This window comes from Phymastichus coffea, unplaced genomic scaffold, assembly GCF_024137745.1.
Source record: "Phymastichus coffea isolate CEN01 unplaced genomic scaffold, Cenicafe_Pcof_1.1 PCOF00003, whole genome shotgun sequence".
Classification (NCBI taxonomy): domain Eukaryota; kingdom Metazoa; phylum Arthropoda; class Insecta; order Hymenoptera; family Eulophidae; genus Phymastichus; species Phymastichus coffea.
The window spans coordinates 10,767,731-10,789,869 of NW_026706814.1; the positions used below are offsets into that span (position 1 = coordinate 10,767,731).

At 33.5% G+C, this 22,139-nt stretch overlaps 2 protein-coding genes across 2 annotated transcripts; one reads left to right on the plus strand and one right to left on the minus strand.

Moving 5' to 3' along the window:
* Positions 1-1,308: 1,308 nt before the first annotated feature.
* Positions 1,309-11,052, plus strand: LOC131663925 (serine/arginine repetitive matrix protein 2-like). The gene is made up of 16 exons (XM_058934711.1): positions 1,309-1,528; positions 2,712-2,826; positions 2,921-3,036; positions 3,153-3,279; positions 3,379-3,619; positions 3,809-3,919; positions 4,496-4,804; positions 4,885-5,117; positions 5,201-5,329; positions 5,426-5,546; positions 5,616-6,432; positions 6,508-7,392; positions 7,684-7,815; positions 8,095-8,262; positions 8,372-8,517; positions 8,584-11,052. Exons 2-16 carry the CDS (start codon positions 2,755-2,757, stop codon positions 8,703-8,705), a joined length of 3,729 nt encoding a protein of 1,242 aa, XP_058790694.1. The 5' UTR covers positions 1,309-1,528; positions 2,712-2,754; the 3' UTR covers positions 8,706-11,052.
* A 3,524-nt stretch (positions 11,053-14,576) lies between these two features.
* Positions 14,577-15,922, minus strand: LOC131665777 (trichohyalin-like). The gene is made up of 5 exons (XM_058937894.1): positions 15,689-15,922; positions 15,506-15,622; positions 15,254-15,431; positions 14,759-15,100; positions 14,577-14,674 (listed from the first exon to the last, which is right to left on the minus strand). Exons 1-5 carry the CDS (start codon positions 15,920-15,922, stop codon positions 14,577-14,579), a joined length of 969 nt encoding a protein of 322 aa, XP_058793877.1.
* Between the last annotated feature and the right edge of the window lie 6,217 nt (positions 15,923-22,139).

Consider the following 22,139-nt stretch of genomic DNA (forward strand, 5'->3'; position numbering starts at 1 on the left):
TTTTATAGTTATTTATTACTTTATATTATTCAAAGTTGTGAATATAATCAATGTTCTTCAACAAACAGTAAACTTATTTTTTCCAAGTATACTTTAACTTACTTTAACTTTTACCATAGTTCTGTTAGTAAGACTAAAATATCAAAGTTTACTAAACATAACTTAAAACTGAATTACATTCAAATTACTTATGATTTGCACAAAAACGCAGCGCTGATTGTCTTACATCAAGCGTATCGAGCGCCTTCATACCGGAGAAGAAAATGTTTGTATCACGGGATATAAAAGCTTCGGCGCTCACTGTCTCGGCTCTCTTATATTATCCCGCGTTGAAAACATTTTCTACTCTGGTGTAATGGCACTTGATACGCTGCTGACGCATAAATAACTATTAAGTGCCTTAACCCACAAAAGCACGCATACGGCAGGGGGATATGCATGTATGTAATAAGAATAGTATTCGCGATGGCAACAAAATCGAGGAAGCGCAACCCAGTTACTTAGCATGGGAAAATAGTGGATGTAAAACAGAAATTTCTGTTTTACGCAGCTTCTAAATTTCGCTACTATCTAAAACCATTGGGCGCTGCAGTCAACTTTTCAATCACGTATAAGACCCAGGCAGCGAGCGAATCGAACGCATAAATAATAACTAATACAGCTAGGGAAGTACTGAAAGGAATAGCTGTTGATAAGCTATATGTAGTCGAAGGCAGTCGTATTGTCGCTTGGTATATCGGGATACCAGGTGGAACACGTGTTAGCAACAATATGATATTTTTGTAACGTATGTCATAATACCTCACTATCAGCGTTTGCTTCGCTCACTACCTCGATCTTATATACTATCCAGCTAAAAACATCCTCCCCATGCTATACTGATAGTGATTGGTTCGCCCGAGGGACACAAATAACTAAGTGTCCTTATAGTTAGAAATCTTCCCTCTACTCACCAGTTTCTTTGTACACGCGTGCTTCCGAACAGCACTGTCATTTGTCTTCGCAATTGTCTCATTATTTTTGTTTACAAACTTGACGTATGCCGATAAAAATTATAAATAACGATACCTGTATTAGTTCATAGGTATGCATATCGCATAGACACACGTCTACGTGTTGTATGTACTATAGGTATATTTTGTATGTTTAAAATACAGCAATACTGAGAATCCGCATACAGTAAACAGTAACTCAGTCTTCGCGTTTCCAAGTCCAATAGTTCCGAGCGCGTCTGTGTACTACTGGTGTGGGCGTGTGTGTGTGTGAATGGCTATACGCTTGCGTGTAAGAACCGTGGGTGCCGTGCTCTCTCGGTAGTTACTATTATACCTATATGTATAATTCTTGCTTCTTTCAGTTAGTCTCAGTTCAGTTCAGTCTTTGGGGCTGTTCAGAGTGCGGTCAAGTGTGCGTGGTTCGCTAGAAATATTAACACGCGACAAACGTGAAAATAAGTTACAATCACAGTGTGCTGCTTAGTGAGTTTCGGTTATTAACTATTTTGTTCCGGCTGCCACACATTACGCAGGTATATAAGTATACACGTATATACACATATGCGAGAAGAGTCGGCACTTGGCTCCCCCGATTTTCGACGTATCTGTGATATATACTCGTGTGCAGGCTGTGTAGCGTGTGCCTCCGGCTGACATAACCTCCAACTCCGACCACATGGTTCAAGCGTGCGCTTCTAATTACCACGTTTTTATGCATTTTCAGGCTATCTCCGCTCTACTTAATAGTCTCCTTTGCTCACGCCGCATCTGTATTTTTCTTGCTTATTTTACTATTTCATCTTTTTTTGTATTCTTTGCCCATCTTCGCTATTAAAGATTACTTATTATTTACCTACATACTATTTTTTAACACTCGATGCTTGTCAGCTTACTTTGTTCCTCTTCATGACCTCCAGTCTTCCGTTTTTCGTAGCTGCTGTGTTCGCGTTGCTTTATGTAATAAACAGATCATATAATTTGTTCAAATACACCTTAACAAAGCCTTTGCATCTTTACCGGCTCTTCCATATTGTTCATTAGATTTTTCCCGCAATTCTTTTTCCACTGCTATTGTCAATTATTCATCGTCAAAATTTGTTCTCGTACGTCGTTGTTTGTCAATGATATTTTATATTTAATTCTAAGTGGTTTGTTATTAATTGATTAAAAATTTCTACCAGTATGTTCATATGCAAGTAAAATGTACAATATTTCTATTACATATGTTTTAAATTTTTAATTTTTACTTGAAGCTGTTTCTTGTTCATCTAAATCTTTAAAATTTTTTATAACTTTCTATAATATTTTTTAATTTCACGTTTTAATTTACTTCTTAATTAAAATATCAACATTGGTATCTTAGTACCACATAAACTTTTTAATACAGATTATATTTCACAAAGAAGTTGAATTGATCTGTGATTATAATCATAAAACATAGAAAATTTATCTCTGCCTGTTGTTATAATTTGTGTTTTAATAAAAGCTTTTTTAACAAAGTTATTGAATGTTGAAAGTCAATATGAGACCAAGATAACGGTCCAATGTAACCAAGGCTTTAATCATTGTATCTTTTAATAATTCACATGGATTACAATATTAATAATTCATATGTATTACAAAATGTATTTTTACAACTGTATGTTAGCTTTATTTAAATGTATCAAGAACCAATTAAAAATATAAGATTAAAAAGAAATTAATCATTACTTTTAGAAAACTGGATCAAGTATTGGAATTTATTATTTGAAATTGTGTCATGGAAGCTAGTTTTCTCAATTTTCATGATGAAGAACATTTTTCAGACTTTTCTTTATCTTTGGATCATCAGGTATTTATAATGTTATTTTATTGAGCTATATATCTACTTTTCTTTCTAATTTACTAATGATTAATTATATTAAATTACGAATTATTATTGTTAGCATAATTTGTTGGAAGAGTCTCAAAATACATTAGTGCGCATGGTAGATAATGATTTTGGTTATATAGAAAACTTAGATTTTGATTCCAATGATGATCAGTGGGAAATGGAACAAGAGTAAGTAATTATAACTATAGCTGTTATTATAACAGTTATAATTTTGTTTTAAATTTCACTGAATTTATTCAAAATAACTTAACTACTAATAAAATAATATTATCTATATCATATAGACTCAATGGAGATCTTGCTATACTACCAGTTTCTGGAGTGGCAGGAGTCATTCCAAAGTTTGATAATATCAAAGAGGACTTTGCAAAAGTACTCACTGATTGGCAAGAGCATGTTGGATTTCTACACGTATTACATTATTTATTTTTCTATTTTATAATAATTTAATATGAGATACGTCACTTGATGAGAAAGTAAATTTAATAATCTATTCAAAAATTGTTTTAGTCCACCGAACTAGAAGAAGATATTGACATGGTTAATTTAGATATGGGATTTGATATGAACATAGTTGATGATTCTCTTAATGATACAATAAATACTCCAGATGATGTTTCAGATAGTCCACAAAGTAGCGAAGAGTCATTAAAAAATTTTAATACTATACTGGTCAATCCTATCAAGTGTGAACTTAATGCTGATAGAATTAACCATTCTTCTGAGTCTGATCAAAGCGAAAAAGAAATAGGTAAGTTGTGCCTAACAAATAAAATACAAGTGTCTCTAATTGTAATGTCTATATAATCAACTTGTTCAGTTGCTTTACATAAGAGTACTTTTTAATTCTTATAATAATACCTAAAAACTAGTTAGATTTTTAAAATAATACTGATTAAAACCATTTATATTTATTAATAACCTTTCCTCCTTTACATAGATGTTGTAGGACTAGATTTGGTCGAGGATGTAAACCATAGTAGTGACTTTACACATGTCAGAATACAACATACAACTTCTCCATCAAAAGAATGCAATTACAAAAGCTTAGGTTTGTTTGAATGCTAAAGAGATTCTTTTTAAGTATTTTATTTCCAATTTAATTAATCTAATCATTTTTAATTTTTAATTTGTAAATTTGGTTGTCTCAATTTTTTAAATCAGATTTGCTATTGTCATTTTGCCTAAAAACATTATTATTTTTTTCTTAAGAGGAGAATGAAGCAAGTTTTCTACCTTGAATCTTTGTGTTCATTTCATGTCAAGTTTAATAAATTGATTCCACTTTTATTATCAACTAATGAAACTGTTCTGATTTGAACAATTATTACAAACCAAAAGTTTGAAAAAAATAATTAGACCAACTAAAATATTGATTCTTATCTATATTATTTTCAAAATGCTCTTAAACTTATTGCTATTATTTTCATTATTTATATTCTATAGTGTATAATATTTAATTTATAAATTTTCATAAATTTTCAAATTTGGGATAAAATTACTAGGTATTAAGTCATCTAATAATTTTTATGTTGAGAGTAATAATCATTTTACAATCTTTAATAAGTAGAAAAATATTGAATTTTTTCAAATTGTAAGCGTGTATTTTCTTTCACTTGTTAAACAGGAAATCAAGTAACTGTTGTCAAAGAAAAATCACTTGACGATATAGTTATTAAGGAGGAATCTCTTGACATGGAAGATGAAACGCCTTTAGTCTCTCCTGTACCAATGATTAGTGCAGAATTTTCAAAAAGCAGTAAAAGGAAAAATCTAAAAAGCTGTAAGAAAGATGTACCAAAAAGCAAAAATAAAAAAAGTAGAAATATTTCCAAAGTAAACATAAAAGTTTCGGAAAAATCAAAAATTGAAATACAATCTAAAATATTTATCGAAGAAACAAGTAATTCCAATAGAAGTTCAAAGAAAATTCCAGGTTACTTGATTCTTCACTTATAATTTCTACATTTGCAATATCATTCTCTTGAAATTAAACAATTTGATTATTATCTCTAGTATTAGAAGCTGGCGATGTTAAAAGTCTTTTGGAGCAATTTGAAGCCACCGAGGCAAGGTCAATCACTCCCCGAATGCCTGAAATATCGCAAATGCCAAAAATCCCTTTAAAGAAGAATTTAGCAAAATCTAATGAAAATACTTTGATGAAAAACTCGGTTAATAACCAAGATTCTAAACCGCAACAAGGCATGCGAGAGTCCCTACCTAAGGAAGTTATTGATAGAATAAAGGTAATTTCAAGTTCAATGTAGACAGAAACTTATTTGTCAATCTCAAAATTCTTATACTCGTTGTTGGATACGTGTTTTACCAGGCTTCTGGATGCAAGAGAACAATATCAGTGATACCTGCTATGCCTAATAAAAAGACTGTTTTAAAAGGTAATGGAACGAGAATGCAAGAAGCAGCTGCGACTCTTTCCCGAAATAAATTACTCAAGTTGGTATGTATTGCATTACAGCCTGCAGAAATATAAGCTCGATTTAGGAACTGAAAAATGTTTTGAGGAACTTGCATAATATGTAAATATCTATTTCAGGTAGCAAGTGGAAACGGTAATTCAAGTGCAAGACTCGACGGCTCTGTCCAGATGGATCACGATTACTGCGGCAATTTAAGCTTAATAATGAACAGCAGTAGTAGTGACAGTAACGGCAATCGTAAGTATATTTAAAGAGCACCAGGATAAATGTGAGCAAGTAAAATTAAAAAATGACTACTCGCTATAGCCTTCGCAACGCCAAGCAGCGGCAGGATCGCAGCCGCGAAGCTGTGGTTGAATGCTGGCTCGAAAAAAGACAGTGGGTTGGAATTAGTTGAAGTAAATTCCGTTGATAAGGAGCAGACGCCAAAGGCGATGGTGTCTAAAGCTCAGGCAGTCGCACAAAGAACGTCGACGGCTTTGGGACACGAGAGCAAGATCCACTCGGCCCTAGCAATGAGCATCCTTCAGCAGCAGAAAAAGGGCCTCACCAGTAAGCCGCATATGGTATCGGTGCTCAAGAAGCAGCAGCCGCAACAGAAGTTCGTTGATAATAACTTCGTGGAGTCAATCGTCACTACGACCAACAGTTCCAACGGCCAGGTGCAGAATATCATAGTACAGACGAGCGAGACCAAACACGAGGACGAGGTGACAGCAGAAATGGAGAAGGACGATCAGGAAAAGCAACAGCAGCAGCCAGTTCGCAGAAAGCTCAATCTGGCTGAGTACCGCAGCAGGCGCTTCGAGCAAAACCGTAGTGACGGCAGTCGTACGAGCTCACCGGTGCAGCCGATGGCGCTGGTCTACGTACATCACGCGTCCAGCAGCACCGAGGCCATGTGCTGCGACAGGGAAATCGTATCGGTGCTCAAGCCCAAAAGCGAACTTGAAGAAGAGAAACTCAGACCTAAGGCACCGACCGAGGACAAAACCACCCAGACCGCCCAATCCGTCTTCGGGCTCTACACCGGAGAGGCTTGCAATTCGGTTACCGGCTCAGTGCTCCAGGGCGACAAGCCACAATCACAAGCAAAGGTCGTCGGCGAGCGATTGCCACCGAGGTAGGTGTTCACTGTTTGTCCCTTCAGATATGAGCCTCAAGCTACATTTTCTGATCCTTTCACAACCATTTGTAGCCTCGAAACTGCCCGACAGTCATGTAAGAGCCGCAACTACAGACGTGCTCAAGGCCGCGCTTCCTCCAGCTCCTCGGCGGATAGCCGCAGCCGTAACCAAATCTCTGCTCGACGGGACGTTCGACACCGCAGCCGCAGCCGCAGCCGCAGTCGCAGCCGTAGCCGTAGCCGCAGCCGTAGCCGTAGCCGTAACCGTAACCGCAGCCGTAGCCGAAGCCGAAGCCGAAGCCGAAGCCGAAGCCGAAGCCGAAGCCGAAGCCGAAGCCGAAGCCGAAGCCGAAGCCGAAGCCGAAGCCGTAGCCGTAGCTGTAGCCGAAGTCGTAGCTGTAGCCGTAACCGTAACCGCGGTCGCAGTCGCAGTTGCAGTCGCAGTCACAGTCGCAGTCGCAGTCGCAGTCGCAGTCGCAGTCGCAGTCGCAGTCGCAGTCGCAGTCACAGTCACAGTCGCAGTCGCATTCGCAGTCGCAGTTGCAGTCGCAGTCGTAGTCGTAATCGCAGTTGCAGTCGCCGTCGCAGTCACAGTCTCAGTCGCAGTCACAGTCGCAGTTGCAGTCGCAGCCGCAGTCGCAGTCGCAGCCACAGCCGTGGTTGTAGCCGAGGACGGGGTCGTCAGTCGCGTGCACGAAGCAGGAGCAGCAGTAGGAGCAGAAGCACCGACTCTAGAAGAGGTAGACCCTACGCCAGACGAAGACGCATCAGCCACCGGCGGAGCTCCGTGAGCTCCAGTAGCAGCTGGTCGTCTAGTTCCCGTTCTAGCTGCCGCTCTCGCTCCAGGCCTAGACTCGGATCCAAATCCAAATCCAGGTCTAGCTGTTCACCACGCTACAGATCTTCTTCGCGCTCCAGCTGCAGATCCAGGTCCTCTCGTTACTCCAGCTGCTCCAGGTAACGATCCGCTGCTCAGCACAACTACCTAGACTAATTATCTACTCTGGGTCCTCTTCGAGAGCTACCGTCTGCTCCGACTCGCGCCGACTCAACCCGTAACATTTGCCCGCTGGTCTTCCTCTCTCCCCGAAGCAGAACGCATTTCTACTTTCTACTGCTTGGTCTTAGCGAACTGAATTGAGCTCGTTCGAGCCAATACAATTTTGTTGTTATTCGGAGAGTTGTCCAAAAACACGCAGATGCAGACGCTTTACTATCTGATCTGACGTTATGAACTGACGGTTGTAGGTCCCCTTCTCGTTCCAATTACGGGCGTATTTTGTCGTCGACAAGGCGAGGAAGAGGATATCCAGATTCTCATTCCGATGGATACGGAGGCCATTCTCCTGCTAATAATCGTGGATATACTGGTTACAAGAGGTAAAACAAGACATTCTCTACTGACACACTGGGCTCTATGTTCTCTCCCTACTTTTTGCGTCATTTCAGTTGATTCTCCAAAGTCCCTCACAGATCAGCAGCAATGAACCCAATACCCAATAAACTATTGCCTTTATTCTCTGAAATTCAAGCAAACTATTTCCAGCATTATTCTGATGCTATTGCTGTTTGGTGACCAATTCGTAGCCGGGACGCATATCAAAGTTTTCTTTGCACAGCAACTACTTCTAATCACTTGATTTGTTATTTTTATTGCAGAAAACCCTACGACGAATGGTTTGTTAGAGAAAAGCAGCGACAAGTCGAAGAACGCAGAGTGATATACGTTGGTCGTCTCAAAGACGGAATAACTAAAGCAGAGTTACGACGAAGATTCGACATTTTCGGACCCGTAGTGGATATCAGTATACATTTCAGGGAACATGGGTAAGCTTTTTGAATGACCCTCGAATATGTAGTAACTACAAAGCAGATGACCGTGCATCCATCATCAATCTACTTTGCTTGTTATTCATAAATTTTCCATTTTTTTCAGACATAATTATGGCTTTGTTACATTTGCTTATAAAAATGACGCCTATAAAGCTGTCGAACATGGCAATGACGATCCCACTTTACCTCGATACGATTTGTGTTTTGGAGGTCGGCGTGCTTTCTGTAAAGTAAAATACGCAGACCTTGGTAAGTTTTTATTTGTAACATATTTACTTATAAAACTTATCAATAATTTGACAATCTTTGTTGTAGATGGGGCAGCAGTTGAATCGATGGACGAAAATAGAGGAGCAATTTATAAACCAGAGGAAGAAAATACTTTTGACCTTCTTTTAAAAGAAGCCCAAGCTAAATTGCGCAAAAGGAAAGTTTGACAAACGTATTTTATACTAGTTTTAAATGTAATATAACCTCTAGTGATTTTGCTGCCATAAAGCTCTGGTACTCGGGATCACAGTATGTTCAGTTGTAAAGCATACCTGTTTACTATGCATAGATATTTAGCTAGAGAATTATTTGTATAAAAATTAAACGAACCTGTTTTTGTAATTAACTTTTAATTATAGTAAATTAATTTTAAAATGCAAAAAACGAAGTTATAGATATTCGAGGTTTTACTAATGATTTTATTAACTCTGCGATATCTATGAAATGGAACTTCTATTCTATGCAAAACAAATGATTCACTACTACATTTTCTCTAGAATTAAAGTTAACAAAATAACTCTAATACTTATTGACTATACAGAGATTATTACTATCATTTTTAGCGTTATTATGATTAGTATCATAATCTAAATCGTTTAAAATGCTATTATAAACAGACTGATTGCGTAGAAAATCTCAGAATTACTGATTAGTGTGATGATATCATAAAAGACAACTTATTAATAACAATTATTTGGTAAAATCTATATGATTCAGTAATATTACTTTTTAAATTCCTTATTCTGAAATTCACATTCCAATAACAAACAAAATTTGTTACGAATAGGCTGTCACTACCAAAGTACGACGGATCTATTTTTTATTGAATTATTTGTGTGCAGTCAGATTCTTCATGGTTAATAAAAAATTGCGCTTGCTTTAGTTTCATTAAAATCGAGAAAGCTTACTCGATCACTGAATGGTGAATCTTAGTTCAACAGATTAGAAATTTAGTTGAAGGAATTTAAAGTGTGCCTTACTCAATAAATTTGGAACACTATTAATATTTGTGTAAAGTCATCTTATTTTCACGATACATCTTAGTTTTCTAAATTATGATGTATTTATATATTTTACGTGTTATTTATAGCTATGATCTGTGTTCATACATTCGATTAAATAATTACTGAGATGGAATGCGTATTTGATTTTCAAAAGTTATTCATGACTTTTTTAATAAAAAAAGAATAAAGGAAATAGTCACCATAATATTCTTTACATGGTATTTTACAATATTGAATAGAAAAAACGTACAGAATTAATGACATTATAATGTTATAAGATTACAGAATTGAATGTATCATGTGTATATTGTTTGAAACGTAATTTTAATTAATATGGAGAAAAATATCAGAGGCACATTTCTATGTTACCATCAAATCATGTTAGAATTGAGAATGTGTTGGCGAAGATATAATTACGAATTAAAAATGACACGCTTTATTATATTGACAAATAAATTAATATAGATAAGTAATTATTTTCTGTCGGTAGAGTATTTCTTATAATAATTACATTTTCCATAACATTCTTAATTTTTAATTGATTCTACTATTATTTGTTCTATATATGTAATATTTGTTTTTTTGGCGTTTGATAATTTATCAATTGTTATGAAATGGGATACTGATATAATTCTCTGAAGAATGTGCTACATGAAAAATGGAAGTGTATAAACCATTAATTAATTAGAACACATAAGAAATACAAGCTCTTCGTTAATTAACGGTAATAAATGTATTATTGGTGGCCATCATATTGATATACCATATCAAGAAAAAAATCATTTTACTTTACAATATATTACGAAAAATAATAAATGATTTTATGGCATTGATTTTTTTTCATAGCAAAGACTTTTCTTCATCTAAAGTCTTAGATAAAATATGTAATTCATTTATTTGCATCTTGTAAAAAGTTCTTGATAATTACCGATTACGTTTGTTATAGTAAAATTGGCATAATTCATTTCGACGTCGATCAAAAACTATCTTTTAGTTTTTGCATTTTTTCAGCTTTCGAATCCTTACTCATAGAATTCAATAAAACACAAAAAAAAGTTATTGTAAAGACTGCAGTACAAAAATATTTGTACAAAGAAAGCGCCATCGAAACATTGTTAGATTTGTATTGATATGTTACTTACAAATAATTTTGATGGATATACACGTTTAGATTTACAAGCTGCATGATGCGTTACCAATATGTGATATCTTCATTTCTATTTGTTCATGATTGATAATAGCTAATAATGCTATGAAAACGGACAATGGAGAGATCAGTTAGTATTATACAATAAAAATAATGTTTTAATACCGACATTTTAATAACGTATGATAAAATTTAGATAGCAGGTGTAAAAATAGGATTAACTTTTCTAAAATTACTGTGGCTGGAACTAGCGTTTCAAATGTACGTTGTACTCGATTTCAAATGGAATAAGGCTATGTACTATAAAATAAATACAAAGATCATTTGGCATAATCAAGTACTTCAATGTTATTGTTTCTTCAGATAAAGGCTCATAAGTCAATTTTCATTTATTACTTGACAATACTTTTTATAAAACTAATTTAACCTCATTGTATAAGATATAAATATATTTATTTTGTTTAAGTTAAAAATATTTCATTCTGGCCGCTGCTATATATTTTAAAGATTCCATTTACTAATAACTATTATAACATACATCATGTGGAAATATAGGACATTTTGATACTATATACTGCAAGAAAGTAACTCTAGCCTTGGTGGACGTTTTCACCCGAGTGAAGATCTGCGAAGTTGGCCTCCCTCATTTTCAAGGGAAATTAGTAGCGAAAAAGGGAAAACAGCATTAATTGCTCTAATTGTCTTTGATATCAGTGTTAATTTTACTTTTACGATTACTTACCGGGAAATACGGAAAAATTCCAATTTTCTGATTACCTATTGAATAGCTATTATTTTGATGATTTGTTGTTGAATTTTTGCGGGAAAGGTCTCAAAATGAAAATTATTATTTCCCTCGTCATTACCTCATTCATTTTTGCAATCAATTGCATAGATGTTCACTTTAGAGCGTCGGAATTATGAAAAATTTACAAATTACATTTTTCTATAGAAATGTGGTCTAAGCTACCTAAGTTAGGGCCAGATTAAGTTAAGATGTCGATGAGTTAGATCTCTCACGCCTAGAGATGATTCCCGGCTAGAATGTTAAGATTTTCAAAATGAAAAAAAATATATTCAATTGTATTATTTTTTTGAGTTTTTAATATTGTATATGTTTTATCTGATCAACATTATCGAGGGCGCCATCAACCGACATTTGAGTTTCTTTTTTTTTTTCTAACAAATTTTTTTCGTTTGGCTGAACAATATCAACGTATTTTACTATATTCATCTAAAGTAGCAAAAATCACCGTTAGATGGTGAGAATCCTGAAATCTATATTCACATCTAAAGTAGCTCATTGATTTATATAATTTGATTCATTGCAGTAACAAGTTGAACCTAAAATAGTTGTGTTACTGTTATACTAGTCAAACACGATCAATTATTATAATTTATTGGTACTGTAAAAGTACTTTTATTTAATAACTCTCTTATTTGTCGAGATCATCCATCACTTATTTCTCTAAACATGCCAATTAGCAGTAAAGAGTCAGAACCAGAAATTGAATCTCATTCTGATGAAATTATTGAAATCGATACCAATGAATTAGAGTACATTCCCGGTTGAGAAATAATTTACGAAAATTCTTTTTTTCATTCTATAAAACAATTTATATCGTCATCAGAAATGAGAATGACCTATTCATTATTTTGAAATTTTTTCGATGAAGTTCTAAAAATTATATACGAAGCAACAAATCGATTTCAAAATCAAAACTCTAAACAAGAACAGGTAAACATGAGTAAATGGAAAGATTTATAGAAAAAGAAGAACTTATGATATTTTTAGCTCTGTCTATTCTTATAGGACGTTAGAAAAAGGAAGCTCGAAGTTTATTGGAGTACTTTTCCAATATCATCAACTCCCATATTTTCAAAATCAATGACTTGCAATCGTTATCGTCAAAATTTTACGTTTTTTACATTTCACAGATAATAATGTTACTTCTGATCATCTATTGAAAAAAATTAAAATCGGTTATAGATCATTTGAAAGCAAAGTTTGTGACCATTATATATCCAGCTGAAAAATTATGCACCGATGAAAGTTTTATTTTGTGGAAAGGTCGACTATCTTTCAAATAATATCTATCTTTGAAACGTCACCATGTGGTATAAAATTATTCTAACTTGTTGATTTTGAGCACGGAATAATCTTGGACTTCATCATTTACACAAAGGTAAATACTGATTTTGAGAAGTTCGATTTAGGTATTTCAGGTAATATTGTTGCTCATATGATAAGATCTTATTTCAACTAAGATCATACTTTTTACATTGATAATTGGTATTCCTCTCCGAAATTGGCTGAATTTTTGCACGATAAAGACAGAGGCTCATTCGGTACGATGAAGAAAAACAGAAAAGGATTACCATGCTTGGATTCGAAACTTGAAAAGGGAAAAGTTCAACTTACATATAACATTATCTAGATGGTTATAAAATGTTAAGATAAAAAAGAAGTGTACATGATGACTTCAGTGTATGAATTTGACTTATTTAGAAACAGGGAAAAGAGATTGTAAGACTGGAGAAAAGAAAATGAAATTATCGTGTATAATTGATTATAATAAAAATATAGGAGGAATAGAGATGATTGACAAACAATCCTGCTAAAAAAGAAACATTGATTCAGATTCGGCAAAATTCAATCCATTTTAAGTCGATTTATAATCCCACTAATAACATTGAAAATTTATTGAACTAGTACATTTTGAGAAGCAATTCGTTTGAATAGATTCTTGTGGGATTCAGATTTAGTTCAAAATTGGATTAGCAATCTATTTCAATCCAATTCAATTTTTTCATATCCCAATCAATCCCACTTTGAATCCTACACCCACAAATCCGTTTTGATTCTAGTTTTTTGCATTAGGTCAATATACTTTAATGTCTCTTTACCCGGTATTATACATTTTGATAAACAATTCGTAAGAGTGGGTTCTTGAGGGATTTAGATTTAGTTTGAAACAGGATTGTCAACCCACGTGAAAATAAAAAGTATTGGCAATGTATCTCGCATATATTGGCAAAAAGTATCGCAGATGTATTGGGAATATATTGGCGATAGCTATGGGAATACAATTGCCAACAGCTGCCTTGACTACGATTAGCAATATGTTGCCAATGGTTCCTAAGTGAGCCTTAATTTTTGATGCTATTGGCAATGTATCGGTAATAGTTTATATATTTTTTTATTACAATGTTTCCCTAATGCGTTGGCAATATGTTGCCAATAGTTCATATGAATATTATCTACCAATGCTTTGGCAATCCATTGGCAATGGTTTATATCAAAATTGCTGGCCAATGCTTTGGCAATTCGTTGACAATATTTTATATAATAATCGCTCAATGACACAGTGACATACAACGATGACTTTAACAAATTTTTATTTCATATTAAACTTATATTTGTTTACATATAAAACTACAACATTTATACTTTGAGTAAAACTTGAATATACCCGTGTAAAAATAGTAACCATTGCCAATATATTGCGCATAAATTGGCAATACATATTACAAATATATTGGAATCATTTTGGAACCATATTGGCAATTGTTGTTATAAACCTATTGGCAATTGTGCGCTCGAGGTATACTAACAATATTTTGCCAATAGTTGCAAAATGACCCGATTTTCGCAACTATTGGTAACATATTGCCAATAGTTGCAGTTTTAAATAGATTTGCAATATTTCTATAGTATATTGCAAATATATCCAAATAATAATAGGCAATTTTTTTATTTATTATTTTATTGAGAGCCAATTTCAATTATATGAGAGATATATAAAACAACGATTGGAATTTAATACATTTTTTACGAATGACAAAACTCCCTATGATAAATCTATTAAAAAAATATTTTTACATGATTATAATTTAGGATGGCGTAATGACCCGATCATATAATTCGCGACTGTAGTGAACGCTGCGGGAGTAAGTCCATCTGGGCACTTTTTGTTAACATAGTCTGGAATAGACGAAAGTGTCATTAGTTATATGCAATCAACCAATATATTAGTACAAATTTTAGTATAATAAATGTTTTACTCACATTCAATACATGCAACAATATCCTCCGGAATCGGTTTATTCTTTGTTGATCTTCCCCTAGCGCACATATTTTTTAAATTTTTGTTGCCAACAAGAATTCTCAACAGACGCCGTGCCATTTCTTTCGGTTTGTTTTTCCATCTATATAGACAAGTCAACTCTGATTTGTCTATCCAGATGTTCTCAAAGTCTTCGCAAATTTGTACTTTTCCTCTTCTATATCTTCGGCATTCTTTCAGTCGATCTTCCTCCTCTAGCTCCTGGTCAAGCTCTTGATCTTGTTGTCGGTCCAGCTCCCTGGCTCGTTCTCGTTCTAGCTCTCGCTCCTGGTCCAGCTCTTGACCTCGTTGACGGTCCAGCTCTCTGTCTCGATTTCATTCTCGCTCTCTCTCTCGCTCTAGCTCTCGCTCTCTCTGTCGCTTTCGCTCTCGTTTTTGGTCAATCTCTCTCTCTAGTTCTTTATCAATCTCTCGCTCGTTGGCCAGCTCTGAATTACTTTGTCTATCCTTTTCCAAATCGAACTGACTTACGTTATCATCACTGAAATAACAAAAATCAACGTCTTGGTCTTTATCTCGCTCTTTTGCTTGCACCTGGTCTAGCCGTTGATCTCGCTCTCTCTCCTGGTCAAGCTTTTGCTTTCGCTCTCTTTGTCGTTCTTTTTTCATAGAAGCCTGTGAACCCTTATAAGCAACAACTTAATGAAAACAAGCATAATTATAGCTGAATATTGGTGATAATATCTTACTTTTTTAGTGACACTTGGTAAATCCCATTCATAGTTACTATCACGATGCTTTTCTTTTTTGCGTTTTGGACGATCAGATACGTTGTTGTTTGTTTTTTTTGTCTGATCAGATGGTATCTTAAAAATACAAAAAAAAAATTAAAAATAAAAAAAAGATCATGCGTTCAATAAATCGCATTTTACCTCGTTAATTTCGCTCGACGCGGTGAATTGAGTATCCAATTCTTCTTCGGAGCTTTCATCGAAAATGGTCTTCGTTTTTAATAATCGATTATTAATCTTATTCTTTTTCAACTCTTGCTTCTTTTTTTCAAATTTTTCTTTTTCCTTCAAGAAATTTTTCTCCGAAACAGCTAGCTGTTTATCGTAATTTTTACCTTTCGTCAGCACTTCTCCGTCAGTGGTTACCGGCAACATATACAAATATGTTTCGTCGGCTAAATTAGAATGGAATTTTCAATACATTTTCTGCAATAAAAAATGTTTTAATTTAAATTACTAAAATATGTACCGCTTTTTCTGACGATTTTAGCTGCTTATGAAATCCCGTTATCATATCGCACCATAGTATTCTCGCCCTCTTCTTTTTCTGGCAACAATTGTTCGGTGCTAACTACACTTGTAGTATTATAATCCGTCCATAACACTAATGCGTACACTACCATAGTTAATGAAGGTTATATAAATAGTCTATTGATTACATATCCTTCTTTCAACTAATATGATTTGACGTTAGCTAATTTCGATAATAATTGAAATCAGATCTTTCAGCGTCAATAGAAGTTAGAACGATAAGATCGAATTTTACATATTGTGGTTAGTTCGCTATTTACAAATAATAGTATTCAATATTCTATTCGTAAAAATGAAGAAAAGTTTACCAAGTGATTTAAAAAAATACTCTCAGATAATGCAATATCGTTTAGAGAAGTTTATAAAAAGTGATTACAATGAGGGAACTCTAGAAGGTGAACGAACATTGTCGTGTAATGTAAGTAGATAATTTATTTATTCAAACAAAGGTATTTAAAAAAATAAATATGTTATTATTAAGGTAAAGCGTAATTGTGATTCTGAACACGAAAATTGTTTTGTTGGAAATGTAAATGGCTGCTATTCTGAAATGGAAATTGATGAGGATGAAACGATAAAAACAGATACCAAATTTAATTACGGTAAAGTACACTTTTATATGCATATTTCTATGTCGTTTTTAAATTAAAACGTTTCAAAGCTAATATTCAGAAGTTACAATTTTTCAATAGAAAATTACGAAAGTGACGATAATCAAGATAATGAATTTAGTGACGATGAAAGCAATAGTACAAAAAGTGACGAGGAGCATAAGCAGGAACCTAACTAACAAGCTTGTCATCAAGATAAATTATTCCCTGGATCATCGATCACTCTAATTGCGTTCGTTATTTGTTTAGCCTCTATTAAATTGCGACATCACTTGAGTAAGGTTTGCGTTTTAGATATATTAAAATTAGTTGCACTATGTTGTATTAAACCACACAATTGCCCGAGTTCCTACTACCAATTCGAAAAATATTTTAGAGAAGGTTTCACTGAATTTAAAAAGCATCATTATTGCGTAAAATGTCAAGCACCGCTAATTAACACTGATGATAATGATGTAGATAATGACGAATCGATAGAATTTGACGAAGCTCTGAATGCGAATCAATATTGCACATGTAATGACGGTGTACCTGACAATTATTTCATAGAAATTCCAATTATTTCACAACTACAAAATTTGTACGAACGCGACAATTTCTATAATAGCCTAAATAAATCTAACCGTTCGGTACCAAATGGCCAATATAAAGACGTTTATGACGGAAATATATATAAAGAGCTGAGCCAGGATAATCAAATTCTGTCAAACAAAAATAATTTATCTTTTCAGTGGTATACGGACGGTATAAAAATTTTTAAATCTTCAAAATTCAGTATTTGGGGTTTTGTTTTAATAATATTGGAATTGCCTTATTATTTACGTTACAAAATTGAAAATGTTTTATTGGTTGGTATATGGTTTGGCGAAAAAAAACCTAATCCGAATTTATTTTTGGAACCTTTCATAGAACCACTTAGGAAATTGTATAAAGGGGCTAAATTTTATGTAAAAGATTTGGAAAATTATATTGATATTAGAGGAATAGTATGCTGTGGAACAGCCGATTTGCCGGCGAAAGCTCTTTTTCTGTCTATGACATAATATAATGGTAGATTTGGATGCCAAGTATGTTTAGAAGCAGGTGAGAATGATGGACGAATGCGAATATACCCTCATAGAAAAAATTTTCATCTTCGAACTAATACACACACGATAAATAACGCAATTGCTGCTGTTGAGATGAATGTGCCGGTGTGTGGTGTAAAAGGTCCAACAATATTATCTAAAATCAGTTATAAATATATAAAATCCACCGCAATAGATGTCATGCATTGTGCTTTTGAAGGCGTCGTAAAACGGTTGCTTGTATTATGGTTTGATAAAAAATTTGCTACAGAAATATTTTCTTTCTATAATTTAGTTGATGTAGTCGACAATCGATTGTGCTCAATCAAACCACCTGCTTCAGTACCAAGACGACCAAGACCAATTAAAGTCACTCCTGTTACTGGAAAGCCTCAGAACTTAAAAATTGGGCATTTTACTATTCATTACCGGTTTTATATGGCATTTTACCTACAGAATATTTCAATCATTATATGTACCTTGTATTGGGGCTTGAATTACTCTGTCAAGAAAATATTACTGATTCAATGATTAATTTATCTGATAAATCTTTTGAAAATTTCACTGAAAAAATTAATAATCTATATGGTAATAAGTTATTGACATGTAATACACATTTATTAAGACACTTACCTCTGATGGTTCGACGTTTCGGACCTCTTTTTACAACCTCATGTTTTCCACTGGAAGATTTAAATGGAAAGCTGAAGGACATGGTCAGAGGTAGTAATTCTCCTCATTTGCAAATAATTTCTAATTTGAGTATGCACTTAGCAGTTTATCCTTTTAAAAATAAATGGCTTAAAGGTAATAGTGAAGCTTACGAACTTTGCGAAAAAATATTGTCGCCGACGAGAAAACTCAAATTAACTCCAATTGGAAATGACGCTTTTATAGTAGGTAATATATTGAAAAATATACCTGAGTACATGCATCAAATTATTTTTGACAAATGGGTAGACAAAAACGTATTCGTCTTTTCGAAATTATGTAAGGGGAAAATAATTTATTCTTGTCAGAAAATTGATAGTAATAATAAAACTGAATCATTTTATGTGAAATATGGTTCGAATGATTTACAGAAATTTGGCGTTATTCAAAATTTTGTACGAGTTACCAACTGTAAATGCAAAATACTATGTACCTGTTCTGGGAAACATTTTGTAATTTTGAAAAAATTGAAAACTATAAATCCTTTTTCAGTAGATTTATCAGAGGCAGTTTTGTCATTCGTTCATCAGTATATTAAAATTCAAGGCAGTTATAAAATAGTCGAAATAGAAAATTTAAAATGTGTATGCCATCACGTCAGAATTGAAAATACAAATTCTGATTATATAGTGGAACCGATTAATAATATCGAAAATGAATAGTTTTCATTTATATAGCAGTTTATAATTTGAAAAAGTTCACACAATTATTGCTATTGAAAGCAAATGCGTAGGCAAATATTTATATCGTTGTAGTATTGTTGTTATATCGTTGTGTATTATATATCTGTTTTTTTACATCGGTGTGTATTATATATCTGTGTTGTTGATAATAAAAAACTTGATAATAAAAAAATTGCCGACATAATAAATTATTATTTGGATATATTTCCAATATACTGTAGAAATATTACAAATCTATTTAAAAATGTAACTATTGGCAGTATGTTACCAATAGTTGCGAAAATACGATTAATTTAGCAACTATTGGCAATATGTTACCAATAGTTGCGAAAATCGGGTCATTTTGCAACTATTGGCAAAATATTGTTAATATACCTCGAGCGCACAATTGCCAATAGGTTTATAACAACAATTGCCAATATGGTTCCAAAATGATTCCAATATATTTGTAATATGTATTGCCAATTTATGCGCAATATATTGGCAATGGTTACTATTTTTACGCGGGTATTTAGTGAAATATTGTACTGATATAAACAGATATTTATTCATTTTCAAGATTATTAACAGGTTCTATGATGTAATCGCGATTTTCGTGTTCGATTCTCACATGATAACAAACACTTTTCAAGTATTTAATATCAATAATATCCAATCGTGAATAAACTTTAGCTTGTAAGTACAATGACGATAGTATACCTGATGGTAAGTTGATTGAGAATGGGTTTATAACTTCTATTTTTTTATGATTGCATAATATTCACCCTGACAATCACACATTTTCCTACAATTGCAAGTTGTAACTCGTACGAAATATTGTGTTATTCCAAATTTTTGATAATTATTAAATTCATACTTGATATAAGACGAGTCTGTCTTTTTGTCTTTTTGGTTTTCTTCAGATGTATACAACATATTATTTATGTTGAATATTTATATATGCCTTTGAAAATATGAAAATATTTTTCTCACACCCGTGATTATTGACTATCAGTTCAACTAGACATTCAGGTATTTTTTTATAGGATTTACTAGCTAAAAATATGTTATTTCCAATTTTGGTTAGTTTAAATTTTCTTGTAGGCGATAAGATAGATTCACAGAATTTGATTGCTTTTTCGTTATCCTTTAATCGTTCATTTTTATATGTATATACTGCCATATGAATACTCAAGTTGTAAATAATTTGCAAATGAGGGGCATTACTACTTCGAACCATTCTTTTCAATTTTCCGTTCAAATCTTCGAGAGGGAAACACGTAGTGGTAAACAGCGGACCAAATCTGCGAACCGTCAATGCTAAATGTCTCAAATTGTGAAAATTACAAGTCATGAACTTTAAGCCGTATAAATTTTCAAAATCTCCAATGAACTTATCAAAACACTCATCAGCCAGGTCTATCATTTGGTCCATTACTTTATCTCGACATAGTAAATAAAGCCCTAACCAAAAATACATGTAATGGCTTAAATATTCATGTGGTAATAGACCACACAAAACCGGCAGTAAATAATACAACCCCCAATTTTTCAATTCAGATGCTTTCCAGTATGAGAAATGTGTTTTAATTGGCCTTGGTCGATGCGAAACAAAAAAAGGTGGTCGTATCGAACATAATCTGAAATCTACTACGGCAATCAAATGATGTATGGAAAATTTAGCGCCAGCAAATTTTGAATCAAACCAGAGATGACCGAGACGTTTAATGCAACCTTCAAAACAACAATGCATCACATCTATGCTTGTTGAAGTGAGATAATTACGACAAATTTTTGACAGTATTGAAGGACCTTTTACCCCGCATACTAGTACATTCACTTCAGAAGCTAGTTTTGCATTTTTTATTGTATCCAAATCAGTACGTAAACGCAGACGTTTTCTATATGCATACACGCGAGTATTTTCAACAGTTTGTCCTTGTTCTAAACAAATGTTACATCCAAATCTGCCGTTGTACTGATTTACGCAAAGGAAAAAAGCTTTTGCAGGTAAGTCCGCGGTACCACAACATATAGTTCCTCGAATTTTAACGAACCTCATTGTATCTTTGACGTAATACTTTCATACACCATTTGCAAAGATTTTTTCATTGGGGTTAAAAATAAATTTGGGTTTGGTTTTTTTCCCCAAACCATAAACCGATTAAAAGCACATTTTCTACGCGGTATCTTAGTTTATACGGTAGCTCTAGAATTATTAAGAAAAATCCCCAGATGCTATATTTGCTTGAATTAAAAATGTTAACACCGTCGGTGTACCATTGGGACGATATCGAATTTTCGCAAGACAAAATTTCATTTGATCCACTGAGATCTTTATATACACTACCATCATAAATATCACGATACGATTCGTCATTGCTCGTACGAGCAGAAATATCTTTGAGACTGTTATAAAATCCTGGACGTTGGTAAAAATTTTCTAATTGTGGTATTAAAGGGATTTCTAAAAAATAATTTTTGTCATCTGAATCGTTACAATCACAAAATTCATCCGTATTTGTAAACTCATCATTTTCAATCGACTCATCAGCGTCTATGTTATAATCAGTATTATTTACCGGAGCCTGACATTTTTCACAGTAATAGTACTTATTGAAATGGTTTTGTTGATTAACAAAATATCGTTCAAACTTATAGTACGAAGTTGGACAGCTATGGGGCTCGATACAGCATATTGCAATCAATTTCAAAATATCAGCAATGCATACTTTGCTTAAGCTGTGACGTAATTTGATGGCGGCTAGGCATGTTACGAATGCCAACATAGATGTATTATATGTAGCACTCTCCATTCATTAAGTAAAATTAATTCCAATTTTGAGAGCCAACCCGTTGTAAAAATAAATCAAACACTCATATTAGGTTACACACGTATGTTTCGTTGGCAGATATCTAACCTCATCAGATCTTTATTAACAATAAATGAAAAAATGGTTACAAAAACAAATATATATAAAAAAATTAAAAATCACACTAACAAACATTT